The sequence below is a fragment of the Xiphias gladius genome, chromosome 24 (assembly GCF_016859285.1).
Source record: "Xiphias gladius isolate SHS-SW01 ecotype Sanya breed wild chromosome 24, ASM1685928v1, whole genome shotgun sequence".
NCBI classification, from domain to species: domain Eukaryota; kingdom Metazoa; phylum Chordata; class Actinopteri; order Istiophoriformes; family Xiphiidae; genus Xiphias; species Xiphias gladius.
Window position 1 is genome coordinate 23,296,509 of NC_053423.1, and position 24,306 is coordinate 23,320,814.

The following is a 24,306-nucleotide window of genomic DNA, read 5'->3' on the forward strand; positions in this document are numbered from 1 at the left end:
TTGTCAAAGGCTCACCCTTGCATCTATCTTATCCCTTTAAAGCCAGCTGTTTTCATGGCCAATACAAATCAAAGGTAATTAAAGCTTATATTTGCAACTATTGGTCTATTTCCTTGATTAATGGTCTGTTTGTGTCCGTCTTTCCATAGATGACAAGTAGACTGTTCTCCAGGAGTTACGTCCATATTAAAGGATTCCACACACCGCAATTTACGTGCCCTGTCAGCGTTCATTGCCGGTCCAGGAAATAGAATATCCTTCGTCTAGCAAGGCAGAAAGGAAGGGGATACAGGTTGGAGTGGTTTCTCAACTTGTTACAGAACTTCAATTACCAGCCTTATTTGCCACCAACTCTATCTAACCTTAACCACTCTGTAGTTTCCATGCACAGATACTGCAAAAATTAGGACATTGGCAATGAACAAAAATGGATCAGATTTTGTTGTTGAACATAATCCAGAGTTTTACATAAATGGTCTGCTACTGAGGTTTATGTCTTGTGATATGGTTGAGATAACTACACAAATGCCAAAGCTTGTGTCTCTATGTAGCGCAGCAACCTTGAAACCCTTCAATGCTAAACTCTAGCTTTTGGTCTCTGCTCCTTGACACATCCTTCGAAGTGCAAAAACATTCATGTACTACCCCTAAGTGTAAATTCATCGTGTTTTTTTGTTTTTGTTTTTTTTTGTAATTAAAAAAAAAAATTATTCATTTGCTAAAATTGCTATGACACTTGTCTGGTTAAGACGGTGCTCAGTTTTTGTTTTTTTGTTTGTTTTTCAGTACAGGTTAGGTTACAGTTACTACAAAATGTTTGTGAGATCAGAAAACTACAGACTGTTTAAAAAAAAACAAAAAAACAACGATCCCACCCAGCATCATTCACTGGTCATCATTTCATTATTAATGCTTCATTTGGCTGAATTATATTTATTTGGTTACAGTTATTGGGTGAAGGTTCGGTCATTATGTAAAAAAAGCCTCCCGGGTTGAGCCCACACGGTCGCTACTTTTTGGGCACCATCAATTTTCAGTAGAGTGCAGTACCTGCCCATCTGGTGTGTAAATTTAAGCTCAAATCACAGAAGAACACGTATTAAACGTCCTAAACTTTAAACGACGATGGATCTCCAACAGAGTATGATTATTGCGTTTTTCTGTGTGTGCGTTTGGTTAGTGATGGCAGGTGGGATGAATTCCTTCGTTGCCCCCACATGTGCCCATGCATTTACACACAGACACACATGCAGAAACACACACACACACACACACACACACACACCACGGACTGAGTCACAGGGAAACACAGCCTACTGTATCAGTCTGTGGGTCGCCAGGGGCTGATGCAGCCACTCAACCGTGAAAGAGGGTATGGAGGCATAACAGGCACACAGACAAACACACACACACACACACACACACACACACACAATATCACATGCAGAAGTAAGAGGAGACACACACTCAAATTCTTTTTTTTACAAGCGCCTTGATAACGATCCCAAGGAGGCGAAGTACCTGGGACTCAGCGCCAATCAGTCAGAGCTGAAGAAGCCTCTTGGATTAAAGGTGAAACATCCTCAAGATATACAACCCAATCCAGTTGCCCTCAATTCGACTGTTCTTGGATAACCATGACCTGGATGACTGGGAGTCTTCACAGACAAGCGAATACGCAACATCCTGTTCTCTCTCGCTCTCCTCTCTCACTCTGTCGCGTGTGTGTTTGTGAGATTGTATCTTAATGGTCGTAAGAAAATGGAAGCGCAAGTGGTTTTCCGCTGCTTTTGATTCAGTGGGTACACTCAAAGTCATTGCCTCCTTCCCCACAACATCCGCTCCTGGCAACTGAAACACGATAATCGTTTTTGAGGGTTATCTTAAGGTAACTCCAAAGCACTTGGGTGGGATTAGGGAAAGGTAATGATATTGAGTAAATCTTCGAAATAGTCCACGCTGAGTCAAAACAAGAGACTGGAGGTGTTCGCTTTTCCAATGGTTAACCCATTCCACCACCTTTCATCACTAACTTTAAGTGTTTTAGAAGCCTAAACCTGACGTCACTAAGGATGCAGGACTTGAATCCTGCTCTCCGCTGTCATGAACCTGGGATTTGCGCATCCAACCATGCACCGTAGACCTGCTGTCTAACAATTACATATCCTTGACAACAAATTTGGCAAAGTATGTTCGCACCATGTAGACAAACTTTCAAGATATAGGTCTTTACTGGAAATTCTCCGCCGCTGCTGTCAACCAATCAGGGTTAAGTGCTGTCAGGGCTCGGTCTTCGGCTGTCTTCAGTTTAAGTAATTCCCCCAGACCGAAAATTGAAAATGAGAGCTGTGGGGCCCTTAAATCAAGGGTCCTTTGCTCTGCTTATATCACGCTTTGGTTTTTCTTACAGTATCACCGCACAAATTTTGCAATTAATCACTAATTGCCACACGTGGCTGGCCCGGGGCCCGCCGGGGACTTGCCCACCGCTCCCGCTTGGTACCTACCCCTCCGCTTTCCTCCCGTTCTCCTCATCAATCACTCTCTCTTCCTTACATGAGTCAGCATGCAGCACTGCAAATGAAAATGTGACGGTTTCCGGACACTAACTTTTCAGCGTCACAAAATACACTTTTAAGAAGATGTGAAGTCCCTCAAACTTAAATACAATGATTATAAGTTATTCGTTCATACTGTACATGTTTAAACTGATGAGGTAATTGTGACATTCTCCAGATTAATTTCCTTTAATTCTCACACAATTACAATCATTGCTTATGATTATCGATGACTTAAAACATGTCGTAAGACTTATTACATAACTATCAGGAGTTACTGTAATAAGACATTCCCAAGTGTTACAGTATCGTTTTACTCTCTCTCACCTTTTGACATGTTTCTACATGACGCCCTCCCGTTACCAGTGGACACATGCTCGTACAAAGCCGATCTCGGAGACCCACCGTGAACCGGTAATGCCCCTGCGGATGCCCCTGGCTCTGAAACCGCAGACTCTTCTCACCCCTCCATGGGTTCATTTGGTTCTGTCAGTAACGGGCCTCGAGAATAACGTCGTCTGAAGCGAGTTAAACCACGGAGGCATTATTAATTAGTTAAATAATGCCAACTTCGGGGTACCTTTTAATCAATCACGATGTTGGGGCGTTGCAAACGGACAGTTCACTGCGAACCCAGCGAGCACCCTCAGATGTCCATTTAAATCGATTGAAAGTCCATAAAATGTCCAAATAACTAACAGTCATCTCTTCCTGTTGGATTTCAACTTACAATAAACACATGAGGAATGTCAGTTCTTCCTCTTGCTGACAAACATTACATTACTTATATGAGTTACATGGCTTATCAAGGAACAGTTAGTCGTCATCTTCACATTATTCTTTGATTAAACACTTTAAGTGACATTTTTGACTCATGCAGAGGAACATTTTCTACGGCATCAGGACAAGTTTTGCCCTCAGCTGCTTCATCCAGACACCAAACTGTTCCAAACCAAACCATGTGCCCCCCCCCCCCGGCTCTCCACTGGAGATTTATTTCGCTGCTGTCAGTAATTTCCCCCGAGTTATTATGTAGAAAGGATGGGATGCACACTCACGCCGCAGATCCACGTTTGGCTGTTTTGTTCATTAATGAGTTACGCGATGCTAATTGTTGCCGTGTGTTCGGATCAGTCATGCCGTCAGCCTGCATGATGTGTCCTCAATTCCGGCCAGCACGCTCTCACGCCATGCCGACTCTGTGCATGTGTGCGTGCGAGAGCGTCTCCTTCTCCCTCTAGCCTACATCACTGTAAACCCCCCCCCACACACACCCTCCTTCACACATAGACACACACCAGTCCCACCTCCCCGTACCCAAACTACAGTGATGCCCATTCAACTGATTCTCCGCAGTGCTGAAAGAGCGGATTGAAGTAAAGGAGGAGGAGGAGGAAGGAGTGAGAGAGGGGGAGAAAAGAGAGGAGAGGAAGGGAGATACGGGGAAATAGGAATAAGAGAGAGAGTGTGTGTGTGTGTGTGTGTGCGGCGAGAGCGGGAGGGAGGGAGGGAGAGAGAGAGAGAGATAAGAGGAAAACTGCAAATTTGGTGTCCAGGCTTCCCAGTACGCACAGATCTCTCTTCGGCTGCACCGTCCGACCAGCTCTCCGCTCTGCAGGGTGAGTAAAGCTTCTGCTGCCTTATTTTGAACTGCGCCCCACCAAACCCCTCGTTCCACCCGTGCCTCCCTCATCTTTTTCACCCAACTCTCACCTCCCCCTTCCCACGTCCGTCACAAAGCCACTCGCGCTGTTTGGGCTGGTTGAGGCGAGCTCCGCTTTTTCTGGTTTGCGCACGTCGGGACTTCTGTTTCGGCTGCAGGCAGGAGAAACGATGCCTTATGCATGTGGCTCGTGTGTTGACAGGGCATTTTAGCCCCCCCCCCTCCCTCGTCCCACTAAAAAAAGCCAGGGATGTTGTGTAGGAGAGAAGCCTCAAGTCTTTCCTGCCCACCTCGGGTGGAGGAGAGAGGAGACGTTGACAGCCGCTGACGAGTGCGTCTGCACGGCCGCTTCCTCGCCTGGTAGCAGAGGCATCTACTGTACGATGATCACTGTGGCGCATTTGGCAGGAGCGCCCCGCAACACGCCACAGTCAGAGTACAGTCTGGAGAACGGGCACAGTAGAAGCCGCCTCGCTCCCAGCGAGAGGGAGCGTGAGGAAGGGGGTGAGGCAACGTGTGTGAGGACGATGTGGTTCTGTCACCACAGTGTGTGTGTGTGTGCCACAGAGAGAGACAGGGGAAGAGGTAGGGAGGAGAGACCAGGAATGGGGCAAACGTGTGAGGGTGAGAGTTTGTGCACATTTGTGTGTGTGTGTGTGTGTGTGTGTGTGTGTGTGTGTGTGTGTGTGTGTGTGTGTGTGTGCTGTAAAAACTCTTGGCTTTTTCTTGGGGAACACATCCTGTGATACTGTTCCAGCAGACTGCAGCAGTTCTTATTGGGTCCATCTCTCTCTCTCTCTCTCTCTCTCTAGTTACATACATATGCATAGTGTGTGTGTGTGTGTGTGTGTGTGTGTGTGTGTGTGTGTGTGTTTAAACGAAGGAAAAAAGGATGAAGAGAAGGCAGGAGTGAGAGACAAAGGGGAGCGTCTTGTTTTTTTTCCGGCCATTTCCACTCTGCATTCTGGTAATTAAAGTGGATACTACTCTGTTAAAGACAGAGGAAATCTGCAGAGGTGTTCCTCCTGTAAAAAAACAAAAAAAAAAAGCAATGCAGCATGAGGATGGGACAGTTTTGTATAGTGCACTATAACTCTTTAAGGATGAGGTTAACGTAGACCCCATCGTGACACATTTGTAAAAGTCAATGTATTTAAGTCTCCCATACATGCACCGTGTATCACAATGGAGCGATTTAACCTTTAGCCAGGTAGCGAAAGCTTTTCCGTTTGCTGTTCTAATGCTGCATTTATGTCTCGTGGGATGGAACATTTCCATGGTAACAAATTGCAAGAGTTCAAGCCATCAGACATTCGAGATGGGAATTGTCAGTGTTACCAGAAATAAGTGTTTCCCGTGGTGCATAAACCAGATTAGCATTAAATGCGGTGCAGATGTCTTGAGTGTCAGACCTACAGCTGGTTGCTTTTTAAACATATTTGGATTTATCAGAGCTTTTACAAAAAATGCAAGCTTCCTGGTCGTAATCACACTCGGAGGCTGACGTGTGCCGTTTTGATAACTGTGTGATTACAGTCATCAAGGTACGTCCAGGTGTGGTAACTTCTATATGACATGGATGCAGAATAAATGGCCCCTTTTTCAGGAAATCCTCTGGTGCACCGTGGTTTGACTCATTTTCCTTTGACATTATAGCCGACTGCATTAAAGATTTTCTAGACCGTTTCCCGGTCTTGTTTCAAGCGCAGTCAATCCACTGAGACTGGTAAAACCAAGTTTAAAACCTGGCTGACTAATAGGAGGACCTTGCTTAGTGGCCTTGGATGAAGGTGCCTGCTGCCAATAGTGTGTTTGAGTTTGAGCCTGTCATGTGTTTTATGTTTCTGGCAGCAGCAACATCAGTTTGTTTTGACTAAGACGTAGAACAGGATAGGTGGCATCGGCAGCGATAGCAGCCAACCATCGATTAGCATGTTACAGTCCTGTTGAGAGGTGATGCCTCGGAAATGCTTTCCATTATGGCCACATGCACCTCACTATAAAGATGGATACATATATATATAAACACTTGCTTACCCTTAACCATAGAACACATCCAACACCTCAGCCATCTATGACTTCAACTATCAACATCAGGGATCGGCGTCTGTCTTCATGCTGCTGCCAATTCGCAAAAGTATTCTGACAATCTAGCAGGAAAGAAATCCATCCGAGAAGAGCAAACCAGTTCCCAGTCTGGCTTTTCATTGATAAGAACTGTTGTTGTCCATTATTAGCATTGTTGCTTTCTCCTGCTACACAGTGAGTGAATGCACAATGCAGACATTTAAGTTTTGTGAAATGTACCGTACCATAAACGGAGGTAGAATTAGGCATGGGCAGTTTCAAGGGAAAGTGAATTTACCTTTAAGGCCCATGCCTACACTGTAGTAGAATATGTCTTGAATTAAAACATAACTGCCTCTTGAAAATATGAATGTGGTGTTAGTGAATTTCAGATATGTTGATAGATTTGTACAATGGTCGTGTGAAATGTGAAGTATTATCATTGCCAGTTGGCGTACTGCTCTCTGAGGTCAAGAGGAATGATTCACACACTAACTAAAGTTGTTTAAACGGTTGATTGATGGTGTGAGTCACTGACAGTGGCAGGGTTAGTGCTTCATTTCCCACCGGGGTCACTCGTGGACCTGTAAAGTGCTTCAGAGACATTTGTCCAACAAAGAGATAACGACACATCACGGCTGTAGTGTCAGTACCTCATGATTTCAGATTTGGCGTTATTCATGATTTACAGTAACTCCAGCTTATCCTACAAGCTCATTTGTTACAAACTATGACTTGCTTATGAAACCATGTGTAAAATTTTAAATATAAAAGTTTAAACTTAGCTTATAAACACCTGAATCACCATCGGATCTGTTTTTAATCTCGTCTAGTCACATCTTGTCAAGGTCAAGGAGGTCCAGGGACCACCTCATCAAGATTAAAGGAATTACAAAAACTTTGGAAATCCCCACAGAGTATTTGATTGGTTGTGAGCTTCTTAACACCTATCAGAAACCGCACCTTCATTTGGTTTTTTCGTTGGGTAGAAACAATCAGTCAGACTTTCCCGACTGAATTTATCCAGACCTCTAGGAGCTTGATAGGACTGAGGTTTGGCCACGACTAGTGTGGAGTTGAGGCAAACTTGAACCTTACCAAAGTCCAAATTTTCACCATAATCCTTTCATATGTTTTCTCAAACCTTTTTCTGGCATGACCGCCTTAAGAAGCCGAAAAAAGTTCACGCCAGAGACCGTCGCTCATATCCTGCCTCCCACTGACTGTCAACATTGGTTCGTTTTCACTGTGACCATGATCTTTCCCTAACCTGGACCAAGCACTGAGAGTAATTACACAAACACTGTCAAATACAGAGAAATGTCCACAGTTCCAAGACAATTATCCGTTATTTGGGTAGAGTAATAGCTACATAGCCTATTCCAAATATTTTACAAATGCCAACCTGTCCAAGAGCGGCAAGGTGAAATCCGTCTGACACCGTCCCCTTCTCTTCTTTCACCCCTCTCCAACTAGGACAAGCCTCAGCAATGGTAATCTGTGTTTGCCCTCGCCGTCGATCGCTTTCTTTTTTAGACCGTAATCCTTCCTCTGAACGCCGAGTTTCCTTTTTATCTGGAGCATCTGAACCTTTTTTGGACGCTTCCTTGGTTTTTTCCGCCATAGGCTCCACCATACTCCCAGATGCTGTAGCCTACTCTGTGTCCGTCACTACGGTTGCTCCCCTCTTCAGCTCTGGCAAACTTGCTGGTTTGACATAGCAGTGCGCAGTGTAGAAATGTCGCTACAGACACCAGATTTAAAACGCTGGTATACTGCGAAATACGGAGAGATTTACCTGGCGCTGATAGACCTAATGAACGAAGTGGACGTTCATTGCATGAATGAATGTTTTCTGCAACAGTTATTGAGGTTTTCAAAGGAATTGTCAACCGTCGTCCAACCGATAAGGGATCAGAATCAGAAAATTCTCAGAGGGCAATGACAAACTGTTCCGCTGGAATTAGGGGTTCAGTATCGTGAACTAGTTCATTTCATCCAACTGCATCCAAACACAAAAGTGTTTTTTTGCACTGAAAGGCCACACTTGAAGGCTGGGCAAAAAGCCTGCTCTCGTAGCCTCCTTTTGCCGGCACCACACTGCCTTTCCGATCTCTCTCCAAGTGCTGTGCCTTTTGCATCTTTGTTGTCTCTACACAAATTAATTCTACAAACCGGGATAAAGACAGACAGTGTCTTCTCCAAGGGCGTCATGGTGGCACAAAAACTGATGGAAGTGGTTTTGTTAGTAGGGACAAGAACAAAAGTAAGCGTCCTCCACACACCTGGGCAGTCTCGTGCTTTTGGGATTGTTGGTTTGATAAATTTACTGTCGTTAAAGTGATTGTCGAATGTAGACCCCCCCAAAAGTCGGACGTCTTAGTGTAATCCTGCTTAACACTGCCAGGTTTCAGAGTGGTCAACCATTTGTTAGAATCAGGTAATAGTAATAGTCAAAATCTGTCTTTATGCAACCTGGCCCAGATTCAGCTATCGGGTGGGGTCCTTTCAGAAAATGAAAAAATAAAATAAAATCCCAGCAGTCGATAGGAAAAAAAAGCTGTTTTTCTTCCAGGTAATTGGACGTTTAAGAGATGCTTTCCACCCATCAGCAGTGATGTATTTTCAGTGTTTGTATAATGCACAGCTAAGGTCGATTCCCCTCCAGGCCAGTCAAAGCCGAATGTGACCTCATATTCAAATTATACAACATCCAAACTGAGGGAAGGTGAATGGAGACGTGTGTGTGTGTGTGTGTGTGTGTGTGAGTGAGAGAGACTGGCTGGTGGATTTTTTTTTTTTTTTTTGTGAGTGTGTGTGAATGCTGCTGTGTTCATACACAGGGATGTAGGATGTGTCACACGTAACACTGCCAGCCAGCCCTGGTGCATATGTGTGTGTGTGTGTGTGTGTGTGTGACGTGAAGCATGTGCATGTGGTACAAGGACTTTCCTCAGTTTTTGGACCAAGGTCTCCCCCCTGTAAGCTGCCTTTCCTTGTCTTGTCCCTCCCCTGTCATTCTCACGCTATATCTCTGCTTATCAGTCCCTCTCCTTTATCTACCTCTCCTCCGCACATTAACAGACAGTCTCTTGCAGGCCCTCCCTCATTTTCTCCAGCGTGTGTGTGTGTGTGTGTTTCCTTACCCACCACATAAGCTGACTGTCTTTATCAGTCCAGCAGGCGTTCTACAGACTACGAGACGAGGGTTTGTTTCCCAAAGCTTTCGTCGTCTTAAGTATCGCTTTGAATAATGAGAGTCTTCCTGCAGTTCCCAGAGACTTGAACATCCTTCCTAGAAATGTCTCGTCTAGAGAATTGTGATGCTGTTTTGAAAACACAAGTTGTTCTGGGCCTTTTAGGAGCAAATGTCTTGTCTTGAATAGCGCTCACTTCCTCCCTCACTTTCTTCCTTCCTTCCTTCCTTACCTCCGTCCTTGTTCCCTTGTACAAATTAATGAGGAGTTATTTTAACCTAACCTGACCACCCTCCCCCCTTTTTTTCTCCCTCTGTCCTTCCTCCCGTCACCCCCTCCGCTCCTCTCTCCATCTTGTCTCCTACTCTTCCCATCTTTAAATATCCATCTGTTTTCCTGCCAGTTGGCACAAGCCTCTCGCTGCTGACAGAGGGACATATTGCCTTATCAACAGAAAACAACCCTCCGTCGCCCCCCAACCCCCAACCCCGCCCCGACGATAGCAAGCTAACCTGGGAACGCCATCTGTGGAGCCCCGCCCGGCACCGTGGGACGCGTAGTTTCGTGGTGCTCAGCAGTTGCTTTGCCCCGCTGCATATTAACCCGATGGTGCTGCCGAGTCTTTCATCTCCGTTTCATCTGATTCCCTTTTTTAACTCTTCGCCACTTCTTAATTTCGGGAGCCAAGACTGGAGTCCTCGCAGGGTTTCTGATGGCTAGAAGTTTTATAGAAGTTGCAGGAGATGTGCTTAGATAGACACTTGCTACCAGTAATTACAGAAGTGGTTGCTTCTAGGAAGATATTATTTATGTAAGGAATTCTGTTTTTCCTGAAAGTCCTGTTTCTGTGACTGATTTAAGATTTTAGAAATACTGAGGTCATGACCTCATAACCCCATCCACCGATAAAAAACTTTTACAAGGTTTTTGGTTTGTTTTGTTATTTTAAAAATTCACATTTTGTCAACTCATTTTAGTGTTTCATTTTTATGTATTTATATTTTTTGTTATTTTCATCTCCCTAAATTTGGTCTAAATGTCGTTTCAAAGCTTTTTGTCCACTGCCAGCTCCGTAACTCTGATGGAAAATACTAAATCCCTTATTATTTGGCTTTTTGACCAACACGGTCAAGGTTAAGAAATGCGGTCCATGATATTCAAGAAGAGGCTGAATGTTCATGATTTTTTATGCCTCATCGTGTTATTAAACCATCAGATAATCAGAAATATTACTTATGACATGACCTTGGTCAGTGATATCAACAGCTTTTCTTTAGAGCTCTGTGGTTTAATCCTAATTGCTGGAATAATTTGCCTTCGACATGATTTGAAAACTTTTGAAAATATGACAAATAATTTTAATACTACTTTATTTCCAATGAAAGAATTTCACTGACGTTTCGATGTTGATGACTAAAACAAAAGCAACAAAGTTAAAACTTGTTTTAGGCCTTATTTATGCAGAATTTAACACCCAAAAACTCGGTGCTGTGTGGGTGTGGTTTGATCAGGTTTGATTGCTAAATCCTGACTGGTGCACAGAAGTATGTAATGTTAACTTATTTCAACCAGTGAGATTGGTTCAGAGACAAAGAAGGAATTTCAGAACTTTTCTAAATTTAGCAGAAAATGATCGTGTTTTCAAGTAGGATCACATCACTCAGAGTAAGAAGCTGAATGAGAACGGGAGTTTGCTGAGGGGTAAAAGTTATACCGTGATCTCTTTCTTATGATGACTCGTTCACCACTTTTTAATGCCTCCTATTTCTTTATATCCTATATGAACCCCTTATTATCACTCCATTTTCATCCTCAGATGGATAAAATTGTGTCTTTTTTTCGTCAAGTGAGATGTACAATGACCAACACAAATGCAACGCAATAAACACCATTGAAGAGGCTTGTTGATAGTAGATAAAAACCATCTCTCAGACTATACAGCACAATGGGCGCTTTATTAAGTAAATGGCCTATTTCCGGAAATTAATTCCTATGTACAAAGCTCCTGATTAAGAAACTTATTATAACTCCTACACCGACAATCCTGCTTTAATGCCTTAATTAGCAATGCACACTGATTCATTAAGTTGGACCTCATTGACGATGCGTCTAAGCCTCCAATAAAATTAAACAGAATTAATAATGAATCCGAGCAAAAAATTAAATTGTGCTGAGGATTGTGTGGAGCCCGTTGCATTGCAGTGAAGAAGCCAGACAGCAATGTTCATTATTACTTCCAGAAAGTGTGCTGAAGGGGCCACGGCTGCCCGGCTAGCAACGCCTCAGGTCTGTGATTATGAGACAGAACAACTGAGTGACTTCACATAGTAAGTTAACAGAGAAAACAGGCAATTCATCGGATGCTGCTGTACAACGGGCTGAGAGGCCCTGCCAAAAGGTAATCACCGTCTCTTCCAGGACATGCTGACCTTTGACCTCAGACCTCTGTACTCCCTCCTGAAGGGAGAAGAGCATGTCAAAGAAACAAGTGCGTAAATAACAGATGTTTACTTCTATAAATGTGGGTTTTGGATTGAAAACTGTAGTGGACAGTGAACCTACAGTGTGTAAGTATGTGTGTTTTCACATGAAACCCCCCAAAAAAACCCCAACATTGACAGTTGGTAGCAGACAGGATGCTAACAACACGCTCCCGTATTAAACTCAGCAGCTTGTCCTTGTCCAGGTGAAGGTAAACAAACCAGGTGAAGGGGGGGGATGAAGGCAGGGCTGGGACGGGAATCAGCACCACAGCGGAGGACAGATCCCCAGTCTGGTGAATGTTGGTCCGTTGGCGTGTTTCTGCACTGATCAGTGAGTTGGCACGTAACAAATCCTGAATGAGAGTAAAAAAAACGACATAAAAAATGATCTTCAGGCTGAGGAGTAGACACAGCAGCTGCCTTTTGCAGTCAGCTAAGTGCTATTTACCTCTGCTCCGCCGGAAGAAGCCAAATGTATGCAGAGGAGGATCTATGAACCTGGAATGTGCCGGATTAAACAGGAGGCCTGAGGTGCAGTTGCTCTTTTGATCACCTTCTTCTCCCCCCCCTCCTCCCTCATTCCCTCCATCTGACCCTTACTTTCAATCTCCTGTCTGTCCTCCTTCACCCTCTCCTTGCCTCCCTCTGTCATCTTTTCCAGCCTCATCCTACCTTTCCTCCCCTCTCCTCCTCCACTTCCTCCCTTCCTCAACTCTCCCTTCTCCTACAAGCATCCACCGTCTCTCCTTTTACTTTCCCTCCTCCCCCTTCTCTTCTCTCACCTTCCCTCACGCCTTCTTCCCCACATCATTACCTCCGACTGTTTGTTCCTAAGCACCACTGCTCCATTCATCTGTAATTCATTACATCGGCCCTGCTCCTGGATTCCCCCTGCACACACACAGAGTAAGTTAGCGGCTGGTGCGACCTGGGAATAGTGGTTATATTATCAGGGCTTAAACTACAAAGAGAACCTCATCCCACCTCTTTTTTTTTTGTCAGCTATCTCTGCAAACACAGGACTGGTTTCATTTGTGTGTGTGTGTGTGTGTGTATGTGTGTGTGTGTGTGTGTGTACATGAACTATCTAAAATTCTTGGTCCACTGACCCATCACAACATTTCCTCCCCCACAGTTAGAGAAGAATCCATGTGCAGAGCATTAATATAGCCGAAACTCTACAGCAGGCCCAAACATTTGTCGACTTATTTTACAGTTGACACGGTTCTGCACGTGTAGAAAACATCGAGGCAAAGACAAACGGCCAAAAAATAAAGCCGGAGCATGGATGTTGACATTATATGTTGAGTTTTGATTGATGAAGAGTCTCTGCAAGGAAAAAAAAAGAAAAAAAATTTGTTCGGATCACTGTTTGAAGATGAAGACATGAAGATTCATCAACATCCATTTACTTATTTACCTATTTACTTTAGTTCTTATGAAGGCTGAAACTACAACTTTTTTCTTGCCGATTTCAAATATCAATTTTTAAATTTAGCATAATGTAAACCGTATAATAATCTGATAGCATTAACACAGAAGTCTACAACTTGCTACTAATTTATATTAATAGCACTTAATTGAATATGTTAATATACACACTTCCATTGATCAATCATTGAAATACGATAAACGCATCGTGTTGAGAAATTGATTATTTTCGTTATTTGTGTATTCTACAGCGCATGTGAGGGACAAAACCAGTCTTGGTACGCAAAGCCAAAATACACAAACTACAGAGGCTACTGGGTTAAAATTGAGTTAAAAAACTAAACTCAGTTTTGACCACGTATTTAACCGTCTGTTTTAACAGCTGTAAAGGCCTCACATAAAAATGTATAATTTCCATGAAGAGAGCATCTAATCAAAATCAAAATCAAGCCAGTTCTCTGGCAGGTCCCGCGCTGAGCCCTCTGCAGAGAGCCGGACTAAAACTAGCCGGTGCGCTAGCCGCAGCGGGCCTTAGCTAAGGCAAAAGCTAAATTGATTTAGCTGCTTTCTTAAGCTGTTATCTGTAAATGTCCACTTTAATTAACCAAAAGAGGCTTAGCATAGCTGAACGGCTGCCAAATGTAATTAGCTCAGGGGACTAGCAGCAACTGTCATCTCAGCTCGTCTCTCTAAATTAGAGGAATTCACACATGTTGTGAATAGTTTACTATATGTTTTTTATATAAATATTACAAAATAACGTTCATTAACAGGTTAGTTAAAATGAGTAAGAAGCTGAAAGAACAGATTTTGATTTTTGCTTTTCTTTTGCTACCACCTGCATCTGTTCTGGTTTGTTTGGGGTTCAACAAAAGGCGTGAAATGAAGACCTTACAACGTATGTGCTCCACGGTTTGCCCGTCAGCCTGAGAGATTTGAACCCTTTTCTTCTCAGTGTCACTGCCCTGTGTAAATACGGCCCTCTGCCTTTGTGGGACGGTACGGTGTGTGAATTTCAAAAAAAAAAAAAAAAAGGTGCAGCGGTTACACGAACCAACCGTTAACGCTCAGAAATGACCAAACCAAACGGAACAACCAGCTTCATCCGTCTGGAAGACTTTATATTGTGTATGTTTCAGTCAACAGAATGGGAACCAGGCTGAATGGGGCAATCTGAAAGCCCACAGGGCGAGACTGTTATCTGCGTCCTGCAGGTGCTCCGCTCTCTCCCCTCCGCTCCAAGCGGAGGATGGATCTGTGTGTTTTGACTCAGCAGCGCTGAGCGTCTGACTGCCTCTCGTGCTGGGCCTGACATTTCCGTCACTAAGACCGATGCCTGTTTACACGGGCCGAGCGCTGATCGCCCTTGTCTTATTCAGAGGCTGCGACGTCTTCGTGTCTGACTCCGCAGACGGACGAAAGTCACGGCACTTGTAAACTTTTACACCAGGCTGCTGCAGTTTCGATATATTTTGGGGATTCGTACTGAATCCTGCTTTAAAATTCACGTGTTGCCTGAAAAAAAACAAAGGTCACACTGTCTGGCAAACACACACAGATCCATCTTCTGTGTTTAAAAGGTTTACAACCACAAGCTCAAGTATTTGAGGATTCTTTGATGGTCCTCGGTCGAGGTCATAGCAGGAAGTCTTTATGACCTTCAAAGGTCCACAAACGTGCGCGTCTGCCACCGTCTCTGCAGGGGATTTCTGCTTTTCCGTATCAGGTATTTGTAACGAGTGACTCACGTGTGAATCCTCCCTGACGCCGCTGAACGTGCTCCGCAGCGTCGCGGCTTGGGCGATGAGGTCGCTCCTCACTCTCCTCCTGCCCGACAGCCAATTTCTTTGTGCTTCATGTCTGTTCAGTGCGGGTCTCGTCTGCTGAGTTCACGTTGGTCTCCGCTGCTCTTTATCTGCTCGTCTCCTTCTCGGCTTCGTAAACAGCATTTTAAGAGCCACCGCCTTCAAAATCCTGTTTTGAATGTCATTCATTATTAGTAATACATCGATATCCTTTTCAAAGAGAACAATGTAAAAAACTGTCTATGCTTTGCATATTCATTGAAATGTAAATTGCTGTGCGGATGGAGAACTCTTAGGACCAGGTTTAAAACTTGCTAATGTGCGTCAAACTTCAGGGGCGTGTCCTTCAACTCGGGACCTAGAACCTGGGCCTCTGGAGTCTCTCAAAATCTGGCTCTTCTCACACTAGAGTTCAGCTCAAGCCAACCAGCAGCCCTGTGTGCTCCATCTGCAGGTCTCCGAAGATGCAAAATTAATTGCTTGACTCTTTTTGCCGTTCCTCTTTTTTCAAGCTCTGTCTGAAAAAATTCTGGACATAAATCTGCGACTTAAGTTCCACGATGTCGGACGATAAAGTGTTTTCTGCCAGATGATCGTAGTGGATGAAGAAACACCTTTGTAAATGTAGCAACGTTGTGTTTTATCATTTCTGTCCACTAGAATAATAACAATAATAAACTGCATTTGTCCAGCTCAACAAAGTGTTTTACACTGAAATGATCAGGGCATGTACAGATAATCAAGGATAATACAAGGATTTACTTTATATGTAAAATTTATAAAAAAGTTGGAAGTTGAACGCATGAAGAGAAAGTATTGTTAACAGGATGCGTCTTAACATTTCACCTCAAAGCGTCGACAGATGAAGAGATCGTGAAGTCGCACAGGTCCTCCACCTAAAACCATAAAGAATCATCACGTCAGGGAATTCAGAAGGGGGCTCAACTCTTCTCATCATACTTTCAGCAATGAAGTTCATTCAAAATGTTCAGCCTCTTTTCTACATCATTACGTATCAATGTCGGTTCGCTATTTTATGTGGTATTTGTTTTACCTTCAGAAATAAATAACACAAAAGTCCCCACTCGGCTTTGGCATCAACAGTGAAACTCATATCTTAATGACGTATTTTGACAACACCTTTTTGCTGTGCGTTGTGTTGCCAGAGAGGGAGCTCGTCGAGCAACAGCCCAAACTGAGTCCTTGTCCGTATCTCTGTGGGTCCTGCACGTGCCGACGGCACCGCCGACAATTTGCATCTTACAAAGGCACATTAAGCCACAGCACTGCCATACTGAACCGTATTAACATGGATCCACCGTCGCTTTGATGACCAACTCGCACTGTGGCTGCAGGCGATGTGACCCGCAGGTGGCCCCGCAGTTCATGTACGTTTATACCGGCGCGTAGAAACAGGCAGGTCGTGTGACCGAGACGTCAGACGGTAACGTAAAAGAAAGTTTTTCTGAGAGAAGAGTTTCTGGATTTAGGGGGAGCCATGCCTGTTTTTGCTCGGGGGTACCCAAACCCCTAGGCGTGCCCCTGCGTTGGAGCAGCATTTTGGGTGTGTGTGTTTACAGTTGTTGGTGAGCACCAGTGGAGACCGCGAAGCCTCACGCCCGCTTCACCGACAGAAAGCACAGCGCGGTGAACGTGACCTCCATCTTGACTGGATGGATGAGTCTCTGTGTGCGTTTGTGTGTGTGTGTGTGTGTGTGTGTGAGAGAGAGAGAGAGAGATGATGTTTCTCAGTGTGACAACGGCTGAAATGGTGCGTGGCGGAGGCAGCATTTCTGCCACCTAGTGAGGCTCAAACTGCACTGCATGTTACCTGGAAGCCGGACAAACTGGTCTTGCCTGCTGGGTACCAGCGTGATACCAGGGGCGCTTGGCCATGATGTGATAATGGCCAGAGTCAGTATTTTCTTCCTTGCAACATATAGAAGCAGAACACTGGGAAACACTTAAAACATCTTATGGCCATACCAGAATTCATTCATAATTCTGTATACTTAATTAATGCTGGCCATTTGCCAAAGCACACCAAATTTTTTTTTCTTTAGATGTTTGTGTTTTTCTCACCGTCCAGACACAGTTAAAACCATGTTTGTTTTCTCTGTCCCCGATTGAACTGTGTCACTTTACGTCAGTCAGTCTCCCTGCTGATGATCGTGTGTTTAAATGGCTGATAAAGCTTTTCCTCCTCTTCTGTCGGCGCAGCCCTTTGTTGGCTCGTGGCCCCTTTCCCGTTTTGCGTTAGCCTTGAATTTTACTGGCGCTTCAAGCTTTTTTGCGAAAGCCTTCAACCATAGTGCTCTGATACGTGAAGAAAGAAACGCCTTGAAACCCTCAGGGTTGTTATGGAAGAGCTGTTTCATGCTCTCATACTTGAATTTGACGGTGAGAATGCGTTCGTTGTGTTGATATCGAACGGAGTTGAGACATTTTCAACATGAAAAGGGTTCAGTTCATCCAAGGTTTTTCTCCTCTCCTCTCTTTTTCCATCTTCTCTCCTGTCCGATATTACATACATATTTAACAGCTGAAGTCAATGAAAGTCAAGACTGATTAAAGTCTGAGATTCCCCTCCCTTGTTTTCATACCCCCCTGCTCTGCTTGTGCATGTTTAAAAATTTAGAAATCAATACATTCAATCCATTTTTCTGTCCTCCTGTCACCTCTTCTTTTTCACATTTTCTTGTTTTTCAATCCGTCCACCTCTCTAATCTTTGAATAAATAACCGGAACAATGTCCTCTGTCCTGTCGCCCTTTTCTCCCCCCTCCTTTATTTATTCAATCCAAAAAAATGATTTGAATGTCGCCCCCCCTCTCTTCTTCGTCCAGGCGGCTCCCTGCTGAGATACGTCACAACCACCACGCCGATCAGTACGGTTATTTTCTTCTCCCCCGCAGATGAGTTCCTTCAGTACGAGGGCTCTGACGCTGCTCTCGTCAGTTTTCGGGGCCTGCGGTCTGCTGCTGGTGGGCGTCGCCGTGTCGACAGATTACTGGCTGCTGATGGAGGAGGGAATCGTCCTGCAGCAGAACCAGACCACCGAGGTCAAGATGGCGCTGCACTCCGGCCTGTGGAGGGTCTGCTTCGTAGCAGGTCGGTTACAGTCTCCTGTCGCCAACTGTTCATTATGTTAAGATGTTTCACATTTAGTGGCATTTTGAGTTATTTGCTGCGCTTGTCTGTGTTATTAATACATCGGTTTTTTAAGTTCAAATTTGATGCCATTGATGCCTATTTGCCTTGTAAAAATTATTCTAAATTTTACTGTGCTGATATTTTGTATCTTTAAAACAAACAAACATTTGTGCGGTGCAGAAAAACCTCAGAAACAGCCTGTGGACCAACATGTCAGGTCAAGGCCATTTTCACAATGAGTTCGTCTGTTGGATCGTGATTTGCCGTCTTCCTAGAAAAACCTGCTGGTTCCTCTTTCCTGCTGTTTAAGTTATTGTAAAATTGTGGTTGTTTACCACGACGGCCAGGAGACAAGACTGGCACCTGTTTTGAAGGGACGCGGGAAAAAGTGAAGGACAATGTATGGGGAGGTGGAGACAAGGTGGTGCAACCAAAATGGGACTGCCCCCTCTTCCTTCGGAGGGAGGAAAAAAATTGCGCCAAAAGGCCCAGTCACACCAGAACTGACTCTGGCCACGTGGAGCTTTTGCTCAAAATTCAAAGTGAACTTTGACGCGTAAATTCTCACTGGTCTACCGGTTGCAAAACGTCGAAGCGGAGCGTCCAAAAAAACCAAAGGAGGCTATTATATCAACCGCGTGTTGCACCGCCAGATTATACACGGATGCAACCCTGCTGCGGCGGAGGCGGGCTGCTTTACGGAGACGTGCGGCATGGTCGCGAGCAATCGTGAGACGGGGGTCAGTAGTACGCTTGAATTGGCTTACTGTCCAGTTAGCAGCTGAGAGCACAATCAGGCACCACATCCGCAAAACGAATAGTAAAAACACCTTTCTAGGTTTATGCAATGAATACTGCCCTCTGTAAAGGAGCCATTTATTCATCAGCTACTCTTCTGAAATACTCCGGGGGTTAGATGATCGGTGTGAAGGCACCGCTGGTGTTAGCAGCCTTTCATTTCGGGCTGACACACCACCGGTTCTTCCGCGGTAGATGCTTGCTGTAGAACTGTCGGATCCGCTGGCAGAGTCCCTCACGTGACCGTTGTAACCCAAACCCCCGAACCCACCGTCGGATCTAATGTTGGATGGCTGGGTTTTCCATGAGTATATAGATAATGAGCGATGTGAGTCACCGCTGGTTGAAGTTTGCCTCTGAAGATCGTGGGGCTCCAACAAGGGTTCGTTCATTCACACATTCAAACACACACAGCAGGGCGGGCACCGGAGATACAACTGTCCTTATTGCAGTAGCTGTCTCTGTGTTTGGGGTCATGGTGGTGTTGCTCTGGGGAGGCAGCCATATTTGTGTTTCCCTGTTGTCTGATGCCTGGTACAAAAGGTCAGAGGAGGAAAACGCTGGTGGCATTTGGAACGATCGTGTGTGTGTGTGTGTGTGTGAGTGTGTGTGTGCGTGTGTGTGTGTGTGTGTGTGTGTATGTGTGTGTGTGTGTGTGTGTGTGTGTGTGTACTTAGCCAACAGTGGACCTCACAGTTGCGGAGACACAGTGCAGCAGCTTTACCGCGTATAGTAAAATTTTACTTTACATACTTTCTACATCCACATGCTTCTCTTAAAAACTGTCTTTCACGTTGCAGCAGAACGTTAGCCCCTCATGACTTTCCATGACTTCACCCCCCCCGCGCCTCCGTCTCTGCCGAAGTCGGGGTGGCCCGCGGAGGAGGGAGCTTCTCCCTGAGCACTTTGATGCTCAGCTGAATATCTAACGGAAATCTAACCCTCATTTCCTAGATCCTTTGAACGTTTACTCTGGGTGCCGGACCTCGGAATTCACCGTGGATCCTGAGATTGGAACCCGAGACCTCAACAGAGTAGTCCTCCCTGAGATAGAACGGAGACACCTGAGCTGTGTTTCTCAGAGATTTTGACTCTTTCTTTTGGATACTGGATTACATTTTCAATGCACCACGCAGGGATCAAGCCTATAACTGTCAAGCTACCACCCAGCCTGAGGGTTGTAGGCTTGATCTCTTTTGTGTCCGTCTCCAAAGGACGGTAACAAAAGGTGTAAGAAACACAGCTCAAATAGTGCTGACCAACTGGCTGAAGGAGTCTGTGTGTGTGTGTGTGTGTGTGTGTGTGTGTAGCAGACAGAGAGAAATCATGTCCGTACACGTATGCATCACACTATTAGCTATAAGGTATGTTCATATACATATAGATGTCTGCTGTGTATCGTTGTGTGTGTGTGTGTGTGTGTGTGTGTGTGTGGGCCCTCTCTCTCGTTGTGTCGGTACTCTGATCTTCTCTCTCCCAGCTCTGATCTTGTTTTCTCCAGAACCTCCTGACCTCCATCTGTCTTTGCCTCTAACTCACTCTTTCTCCCTCACTTCCATTCTCTGCTTCCCTGTTTGTCTTTTTTCAGCATGTCGTTCGGGGTCTCTCTACCCTCTCTCACTTCTCTCTTCGTTCGTCCTCTCCATGTGTCTTTGTTTGTCCGCCCCCAGTCTTGGCCTCGCTGTCTGCCCTTCCTCTGTGTTTTTTAACCTCCCTGTTTTTTTTTGGGGTGTGTTTTGTTTACTCTCGTTTTATTTCCATATGCAAATATTTCCCTACTGTTTGTGACCCAAAGAAAACCTAAGTAACCTCCACCCGGTCACCCGTACATCTCCCATTTTTTCCTCTCCTCATTATTTCTTTCTCACTCTGTTCCCTTTTTTTCCCCTCTGTCAGGACCCGAGAAGGGCAGATGTGTGGCGTCCGAATATTTCACCGAACCAGAGGTGGAGATCACGACAGAAAATACAGCCAACATACTCAGTAAGTCACTTGCATCCACTGGTAAAATGCACGTATTCATGTACACGTTTCAGCAAGCAGTTAAATTCAGCTGAAATTTTCCCCCCTACCTGTTTCGGATCAATTAGATTTCAACACTGATGAAAGAGGAGGATTTATACCTCAACGGTATTTTTATTTATGTCATTGAAATAAACACTGCTGCTGTGCAATTGACTGATACCATCAAAAGCAATGCTCTCTGATCTGGAACCATCAAACCATCATCTATTTCATCAAAAAAAAAAAAAAAAAAAACATGGTGTCTTACATATTTAATAAGCATCAAACAGGTTCAACAATTCAATGATTTCTTTTCATACAATGTGGGAAAATGACTTTTGCAAAAAAAATAATTTAAGGGGAAATGTAAGAGGAAAATCTGTGTTTAAAGGGTTGAACTGTTCCCTCACTTGTAGGTTCCTTAGTTCATGTAAACAGATATTTTCCAAACTTCTGTCAAAAATGTTTCCTATAACTCTCTAAAGAGAGGAGGATTTTTCCACCCAGTAAAATTTCCTCAACGATATCAAGCCATTGCTCTTATAAGATAATATATATATATATAATATGGATAAGATAACGTCAGTGTCGTTTATTTATCTCAGGACAAACAGATTTCTTTGAAAAAAAAAGTTCTGACACGATTAAAACTTTCGAGGATGAAAAATCAATTAAGCTATGAGATTATTTTCACCGTATTCCTCGTTGGAAGGGCAAAAGATAACAAAGAAGGCAAACAAGACACACTTAAGACTGACTTTTGAAACTGTTTTAACATACATCAGCTCCTTTATACATTGTTTTAAAGCTGTTTAGCAGATAATGACACTGATCAAAAGAAACTGCACGGGGTGATTTTTTTGTCAACAAGTTTTCCGTGGACATCCAAACGACAAAAAATGCGCGGTGTATAAAAGTTATGAAACTTCCTCACTTAGGATTCCAGTAGTTGTAGACCTAGTGAAGTTGCTGGTGTCTAGAACGTGCAACAGCATTAGCGAAACACGCAACGACCCCGAACGAGCACAAATGGTTCCGGAAAAAGCTACGAAATCCGTTTCTGTATGAGTTTTGTCTTTCGTCTGGTGACAAACACAAGCGAACAGGAGGAGGTCAGACCTAATAGGGATCAGGTGTCACCGATGGTCTCATCAGGCAACCGTCTCCACCTGCCAACAAATACGCCAAACACACCCATTATCACCGAACACATGGAGTTCTGCCGGATTTTGAAACAATTTTTCTATTTAAAGAACGGTGAATACAATATGACAAAACATGACTTTAATGTTGAGTAATCTGTTTACTCTAACTTTCTATTTAGTACCAAAGGGTTATTGAAAGTCCCATTACTGGCCAAGGAACCAGTGAAGAACCATTTTTATTTTGAAAGAACTCTGTGTGTACTGAACATATGTTTTTTTTCAGTCAGTGGATTACGGTCGAGAGCTTGCCGCAGTCCCCCACGGAGCCATTTTGTCTCCGAGCTGTTTTAATGATTTAAGATGTTGACACTGTGAACTGGCTTCCATGTGCTCTCCCCTCCGCGCTTCGTTCTGTCTCTTTGAAGTTAAAGTGCCGCCTTTACTGCTGGAGACGCCGGGGGGACGACATTTGGTCCATTTATTGGCAGATAAATGTCCTCAGGTAGCGGCACGAGTCATAACCCTGTAGTGGCACAGTGGGAGAAATTACTGAGCAAATCATGCACGGCCTTGATCAGCATGACCCTGATTGAGCTCCAGTGGACCTCCGGCTATAAGTCTGCATGGAAAGCTTAGACGATACCTTGGTGCATGTATTTCTCACCGCATTTAAAAAAAAAATAAATAAAATAGTGTATGATGTTCTACATTTATTTGTTCTTCAAAAGATGTCGCTGTTACAGGTAGGCTAAGGACACACGGAGCATGTTTTTCTCACATTAAACAAAAAGGAAGGAAAAAAAAACCCCCAACTCATAACATTTCCTGGAAATACTTTTGCGTAACTCAGCACGAACAAACACGTTTGCAGCTGCTGTGAGTCCGACTTTAAAGCTGCACTGATCAATATCTTCATATTAACAACTGATCAAATGAGTACGTGTAATGTGACAGGGGGGTCGCTAGTGGGTGAGAGACCCCGCGGAAATTTCAGACGGCGTTGCGGCGTCTTGCGGCTCGCGGCTTTGGCTTTACAGATCACAAATTTACTGATTCATTTGAGGGGTTAAGTAACGGTGAACGCGGGAGTTCACGGAGACCAAAACAGAAGCAGGACGAAGAATGAATATTTGACTTTGGCTTACATTCATCGGGGCAGTAGGAATCCAACACCAAATAAAAGCTAATGTTGCTCTGTTTCTGCAGGATGTGTAAAGAGGCAGCTGCTCGCCAGAACTTTATAAGGTAGTAATATGTCAGCCTTGTGTTTATTGCTTGTTCCGTTGCCCAAACTGACCAAGAAACAAACTTGAAATCCATCAACATTGTACACAGCCATATGGATGCCTTTTCAATATAAAAATATTTTTACACAATACTTTGTTGGCTGGTTTCATTATATAGGGGTAAACGAGATGCATGTTCTACTTACTAACATGGGCAAATGCATGGTTTGCCGTATGAAATGCAGCCATGTCTTCGCCTTAAAACTGTAGGAACAACTCAAGAAAGAAGCTGATGACGTTTTCAGTGATTCACTGGAAAGTTCCCGAGGTTTCAAGTTTTCTATTTTTGCTGCATTCTAGACTTATAGTAACAAGGCTGACTCTTTAAAGGGGCGGGATTCTTTCAAAAAAATGTCAAAACACCTGCCAGAATTGAATTCTTTAATGAGGCGCCAGTCCACAGCTGACGGTGTTCCGTCACTCCCTCTGAATTTATTTACTGGTACACATCTTTCTTCTGCGCATGTTTGCGCGACGGGCGTTTTTAATCACGTCTGTTCTCTCCCACCACCCTGCCTGTCCTCCAGAAATGGTCCGAACTGCCACTCCCTTCCCCATGGTGTCTCTGCTCTTCGTCTTCACCGCCTTCGTCATCAGCAACATCGGACACATCCGGCCACAGCGCACCATCCTCGCCTTTGTTTCCGGGATATTCTTCATACTGTCAGGTGAAGTGCAGATGCAAGAACACGCACACTACAAACTCGAGCGTGAAGC

General features: G+C 44.3%; 1 protein-coding gene across 3 annotated transcripts in view; it reads left to right on the forward strand.

Annotated features, from left to right (window-relative positions):
* The first annotated feature begins 18,118 nt into the window (after window positions 1-18,118).
* The window catches only part of cacng7a (calcium channel, voltage-dependent, gamma subunit 7a), a 19,990-nt gene continuing 13,802 nt past the window's right edge, over window positions 18,119-24,306 (forward strand). For all 3 annotated transcript variants that reach the window (XM_040122232.1, XM_040122233.1, XM_040122234.1), the window contains exons 1-3: window positions 18,119-18,314; window positions 21,051-21,137; window positions 24,117-24,257. In XM_040122232.1, coding sequence (XP_039978166.1) covers window positions 18,119-18,314; window positions 21,051-21,137; window positions 24,117-24,257 — 424 coding nt within the window. The remainder of the gene's footprint in view (window positions 18,315-21,050; window positions 21,138-24,116; window positions 24,258-24,306) is intronic.